The 6,660-nt window shown below is 40.0% G+C and overlaps 1 protein-coding gene across 2 annotated transcripts; it reads left to right on the forward strand.

Annotated features, from left to right (window-relative positions):
- Nucleotides 1-471: 471 nt before the first annotated feature.
- Nucleotides 472-6,643, forward strand: map6d1 (MAP6 domain containing 1). 2 transcript variants are annotated; one of them, XM_079453218.1, is made up of 3 exons: nt 472-1,067; nt 2,436-2,646; nt 5,850-6,643. In XM_079453218.1, exons 1-3 carry the CDS (start codon nt 589-591, stop codon nt 5,919-5,921), a joined length of 762 nt encoding a protein of 253 aa, XP_079309344.1. In that variant the 5' UTR covers nt 472-588; the 3' UTR covers nt 5,922-6,643. The 2 variants fall into 2 exon arrangements, with proteins under 2 accessions (XP_079309344.1, XP_079309343.1); XM_079453217.1 differs by having other exon boundaries at nt 5,844-6,642.
- Nucleotides 6,644-6,660: the final 17 nt, after the last annotated feature.

Raw genomic sequence — 6,660 nt, forward strand, 5'->3', positions numbered from 1 at the left:
ACGAATGTATATATAGGTGGAAAAAATTCCTGATTTACAATGTGGTCTACTGTTAACCCTGATGTACCATGGCGCGTATATGTCTTATACAAAATTAATATATTTGACTATTTATATGTTATTAGCCTACAAAGAAATCACCAAGTTACTATAATAAAACCATGCTTAATTTTCCTTGGATGTTGCACTGTGCTTCAAAGACATGGCCAAAACACGATCGTACATTCATATGCTTTAATTTGGTGTCCACTGCACTTTTGGGGTCCATATGATGCCCAAGCTCTGGAAGCTGGGAAATCTTTGAGAAATCTAGTAATTCATAGTTTTAGGACATTGAATCGGGGAAGACAGCAGTGGTCAACGACTTCATGGGTCTTTGTGGATTATTTTTTTTATTTTTTTCCTGTAGAAATCCGCGCACCACGTGAGATGAGTGTGCAATGAAAGTGTCCCGACACCGCGCACTCTCTCGCAGTTCTCGAGAAACGGACACGCGTTTACATTCCTTCATGTGATCGGCAACCGTATTAATCCTCCTCGTGTTTTCTTTCTTTTTTTTCTTTGGTTTACTTATTTGCGCGACTCATTATGGCTTGGCCGTGCATCAGCAGAGTCTGTTGCCTGGCCCGGTTCTGGAACCAGTTCGATAAATCTGACTTGTCCGTTCCGCTAACGATTCAGAACTACTCGGACATCGCGGAGCAGGAGGTGCGATCCGTCGCCAAACTGGTTTCCACGGAACACGCGCCGAGCGTCGACTACTTGACGCCGGATCAGCGCGATTCTGCCGGTGTCCGGCGCCCGCACCGGGGACGGGCGGAACCGAGTTACAAACCCCGGGAGGACTATCATCCCCCGGGTGTGCCTTTCACGAGCGTGACCCAGTATAAACAGGATTACAAACCCTGGCCCATCCCGAAGAAGGATAACTTTCCCTGGATCAGTAACGGAGGAAAGAGTGGCAGTGTGACGGATAGCCCGGGAAACGGTTTCTCCAACGGCACGACGCACCCGCGATCGGAGCGGAGCGGCAGGCAGAGGGGCGGAGATCCGATCAGCTCATACAGGTACCAATGATGATGATGATGATGATGATGGATCCAGTAGTTGTTGTTCTTTCTCATGGGGGCTGTTCTTTCAGCACCTCTGGTCTACAGCTGGTTTTTGTCTAAAAGAAATCTTTCCAAGCGAGTCAGGCAAAGGCGGTTAGAAAATCAGTTTGATCTTTATCAAATAAATGAACCAACCTATTTAGTGCGTTAGAAATAGAGTACAACTTGTGTGTAGAAATATATCTCTCCCATCATCACCACATCGTCAGAAATAAGACGGATTCTGTTCGAAAGTGGCACAATGAATAGGTGATAAAGATGAAAGCTTATATCTGCCTGATAAAAGCTTCACATCTCACCCAGCTACAGTTTTACGACACTCACAAACGGTACTGCGTAAATCACTATACACATAAGTGTGAACTGAATAGTTCTTGTGTTGTTTATGCAGAAATAACTTGCTTGTAATGGTTGTGCATTGCGGTGCTTTTCAGACGATGTTGTCATTCGCCGTGCATATTTCATCCGACAGCTCTCAATTTTACACTTAAATAATTATTTTTTAGATAAGACAAGACTACTGACATCAAGAGACAGCCCGGTCTATTTGCATTACCCCTATAGTGATCTTTGTGCAACGTATATGCTCCGAAAACGTTTTCACTAAACCTGCATTATTCATCTCAACCCTCTGCGGATTGATTCGTTTTAGGCTTTCGTTGTTGCTGCACACTGTTTTCCTTTAATCCTTTGAATATCAAACACATTGTAGGCTGGTTCCTTCAGTCATATCTGACTTTAGTATGCACTCAGACATTACTCATGCGTTTAATGTGCTCATGAGTACAGTAGAATGAAATTTGGAGATTCCAAACGTTTATTTCCGAATTCCAAGTTGTGTGAAGCACACGTTTAACCCTTCCAAGCATTCAACTCGCACACACCGTCTTTCCTTTTCCCTCCATCTTCAATTCAATTTGCTAGAAAAGTCAATGTTCTCAGACGGTCTTTAATCTGGGCCGAAAACTGCTTATTCTTCGAAGTGTAGATTTTTACATCACATGAAAGCTGAATAAATACGTTTTTCATTGATGTGTGGTTTGTTCGGATAGGAGGATGTTTGGCCAAGAAAAGAAGAAATTGAGAAGATCGCCTTTAAAGTTGTCCAAATGAAGTCCTTAGCATAGCATAATAAAATAAAGTTTTGATGAACTTACGTAGGAAAGCTACAAAATCTCTGCATGGAACATGGTCTTTATTTAATATCCTAATGATTCTTTGACTATAATTTGGACCCATACGATGTATTTTTGGCTATTAATACAAAATGTTCCCGTGCTAAGACGCATTTGTGTAAAACATTTGATCTCTTTCTGGGGTCAGACAGGAGTACCAGCCTCGGTCTGGAGCTCTACCATCAAAGCCTGCCCACAAACGGCCCACCTTCTTGGGTACAGGCGCTGACAATGCCCCGCCGGCAACCAGCTACCAGGCTGCTTTCAGCACGGACACACACAGACACACAGACGGTGTATTGGAGACAAGCATACACCCACAGCAGAGCAGTCGGACTGAGGTCAGCAATAAAGCAGAGGTGAGTGAATCATCTGATTGGGGAGATGCTATGAGATCTGACAAGAGATCAGATCAGACAGTATGCTGATGGGACAAAAAGATCAATTAAGGACAAAGATTCAAAACCATGCTCAGCAGAAAGATCAGTCAGTAGAACTTAACTCCCATAATCAGAAGGGTTTTGCCAAGTTCGGACTGTCAAAATAACTTTATGGACAAAATGATTTCGTAATCGTTATCTTCTCATTCTCATGTTGGCGCAAACCTGTACATTCTTGAAGATTAAAATGATGCCTTTGTAAATAAACATGGCTTTTTTATCCACACAAAAGCAATTGACATTGGCCATAGCTGTCAAGCTCTGCAAGTATGTGGGCGGTGTCTACTGTAAGTGCTGTTAATGTATTTTAGGATGCTGAGGGCCGGGATCAAATTTCTGTTCTGATCCACTGCAGTTATGTAATCCTGGTTTATGGCCTGTTAGGTGAATCTATTGTGTGTCCTTCGATAAAAATCGACAAAACTAACTGAGGAAGATTTTTAGAGCAGTTTTAGAGCACGTGTTTTTGCACAGCAGCCAGTGATGGATTCAATAATTAGACAGGGACCATTTAGTATTAATCAATACTGTCGTACATTAAAGCTGTGCTTGACCAATGAGTAGACAAACAGGCAGCTGTAACACCCAATGACTGACATGGTGGGATTCATTTGGTGAAAATGTATGGTGGTGATGTTATTCAGTTACAAAATGTACCTATTTAAGGAGACAGCTCACCCCAAATTTATATTGTTATATCGAGTTTTTTTATCATCATTTACAGTATAACCCTCATGACATTCCAAACCTGCGTGACTTTCTTTTTCTGCAGAGCACAAAAGATGTTCTGAAGAACATTGGTAACCAAACCATTGACTTCTGTTGTATGGATCAAAACCACAGAGATGTTTCTCAAAATATTGTCGTGTTCCACAGATAAGAGTCATAGTTTGAACAAGATGAGGATGATTAAATAATGACAGATTATTTTTGCGTGAATTATCCTTTAACCTTTGAACCGCATTGCTTGTGTCAGGCTGATGTGTGTTTGTGTGTCTGTATAAGCTTAATGGATCATGTTCAGTGACTAGTGCATTTGGGTGACTAAGCCAGATGGCATGATCTTAACCGTCCCAAGGGTTTATAACTCGCACACAATCCCACCCTCCCTTTTCCTTCTATCTCCTGAAATTAATTTTAGTAGAAAAGTCAGGCTGTCGGCCCATTTTAACACTCTCAAATATAAATACCTGACCGGATCAGCATTAATTCAGAATTAAAGTGTTCATCTAAGCACTGTCATTTTATGAAAAGCCATTTTCGGCTTTTAAACACAACGCTTGCCTTACAGTACATAGGTTAAGAATGATTATGGGACTTTTTTCATAGTAGACACAGAAGATGTGTGAAGAGAGACATTCTAAAATGAGAATTGCTGCAGTTTTAAAGAAACATGTTAAACCACAGCTGTCAATATTAACAAGATACACCACTACCATTACAGCGTTTTTAGAAAATATATGTCTTCCTCCATTCAAATAGATAGGACTATAGACTTGCTATAAAGTAAATAGCTGCCCAGAGGCGTTGCAAACATGGTTGGCACGAGTTCCATAAACGGACTTCGGTTACACTTAAAATGTAGGGTATTTAATAAATATCATGGTTTTATTAGTTTTAATGCAACCTGAACAGTTAAATACCTTGCATGAGTTTTCATGCAGATGCAGAAGCCATCTCGGTGTCCCTGACTGTCACAAATGTATATTTACGTTATATTTACAATGCTTTTATTAAATAGCAACTTAAAAGTGCATATACATTTGATCAGTATGTGTTCGGTCTGGGACTGGAACTCTTTTGAGCTACAGGAACATTCATCATAAATGAGGACGAGGCTATGCAGACTGTGTACTTTTATCTCACTTCTGTGCAGTATGCAAAATATTTTTCTTTTTGTAAAACAGTGTATAGTATTATAGCAGTAATACACTACTTGTCACTTAACCCTCATAACATTGCATATTCATTCCACAAGTAACATTCAGGTATGATTATCAAACATTGGATAAAAATGTCTGAACTTTTGTAGTTGTGTCAAAAAAAGATGAGGGTACCTTTGTTACTGAAAATGTAAAGTCAAGAGCAAACAGCAATGAGAAATATTTAGTTGACAGAGCCGGACTGTTTCTGAACACATTCTTTATACATTTAATAAAGTCCTCTCCAGTTATTCCATAGCCTTTGTGCATATCGGTTGTATGCATTCTGTGCCTGAAATATGAACACATTGTCTGCTTCAGGTTTCACGAATAAAAGGTGTCATGGTCTTATTCTAAAAATGCTTCACAGTGCGCGAGTGAGAAAGAGATTTAGTAGATGATAAATCTAATTTTCTTTTTTTATTCGCTTCAGCGCTTGGCTCCTCACATAGTACGTTCCTCCTTTTTTCCCCACAGTGCCAAGGATTAGATATTGTCTTTCAGACAGAAAGAGAGTCTGAGAGACACAATAAGACAGAAAATGAAGGGAGAGATGGCAGAAGACAGGCAGAAACTCAATTTACCGTCTATCCTAAATAGTATGCAAGACTGGGTGAAGTGGGTCTAAGGGAACTCTGAAAATAGTACGCCATGGGTGTCTGGCTGGTAACTGGTTTCTTTGAAAGTGTGCATCCCTTGATTTTAGACAACCATTATATTTTAAAGGTGCCGTGTGTAGTATTTAGGAGGATCTATTGACAGAAATGCAATACAACCTAGCTAACTAGGTCGTCAGAAGTCTATAAAGACCTCACATAATGAAGCGTTATGTTGTTATTACCTTAGCTATTTCTATCTACATACACCACGGGTCCCCTTACATGGGATTCGCCATGTTGTTACTGCAGTAGCCCTAAACAGACAACTGCTCTACAGAGCACGTTTCGTAAATATGTGCAAACGCGACAACATCTTTGTCTCGTAAGAGCAGCCGTAGTGCTTCTAAAGGGAGGGGTGGAGAGAGCTGTTGGTTGTAATTACCAACCCCATCACCAGATGCCGCTAAAATCTCCACATTGCTCTTCATCCATTCAAGTAACTTTTTAAAATAAGCTAATACAGTTTGTTTGTGTGGAAAATTACATTCGATCGTTCTGGTTTGATAATCTGATTGAAGTACGTTTTATGTCGCAGGAGCAGATGTTGAAGACCAAGCAGTCACCCAACCCGTCCGCCGTCTTTCAAAGCAAATCCAGGATCTTCAACATATGATCCATCAATGAAGAGCGACACACACATTCACGAGACAAGGAACCCTTTTGAAGAAATGTTTAGAGACAAATGAATGTTAAGAAATGTCTACTTAGAGATCTTTTAATGAAACTTGAATGGATAAGCAAGGAAAAGAACTATTGCAACATAGCAACAGATTCTCTAAATCATTCCACAGATCCGGTGGAAGGTTGCTGGAAGTAAAATCTATGCAAGAGGATTAAAATGTCAACCGCCTATGAAAGCAAATGTGTTTGGAATACACATCAGGGTTAAGACATTTTGTGAGAGAAAGAGGTTGAAAAGGGGGCCTGGAAAAGTTTGTACCAAAAAACGTTTCTGTTGACCTTGCCCTCTGAATTAATATTTGCATGTTTTATGAATTGTTTAAATATGCAATCAATGTTTAACAACATGTAGAAAAAAGGAACAAAAATGTAATACGGTTATTCGGTGTGGGTAGTTAGTAACACGTGATTTTGTGTATAATGATGTCGGTCTGCTCTTATTGATCTGTTCATGTCTGCCTGAGAAAGCTGGATGCTTCTAAATATTGTTTCTCGCTCCAGAGCCTACTGACCATTTAAAAAGACCTTACGTCTTCGTTAGCACTTTTACGAGTATTTATTTGACTTCCACTGAATTGGGATGTTTTTGTTCATTTGATTTAGAATGCGACAAAATGAAGAAAACGCTTTAAATAAAAATGATCTTTAAATGTGCTTCAATTGTTTGACTG

Source organism: Barbatula barbatula (assembly GCF_947034865.1).
Source record: "Barbatula barbatula genome assembly, chromosome: 3".
NCBI classification, from domain to species: Eukaryota; Metazoa; Chordata; class Actinopteri; order Cypriniformes; family Nemacheilidae; genus Barbatula; species Barbatula barbatula.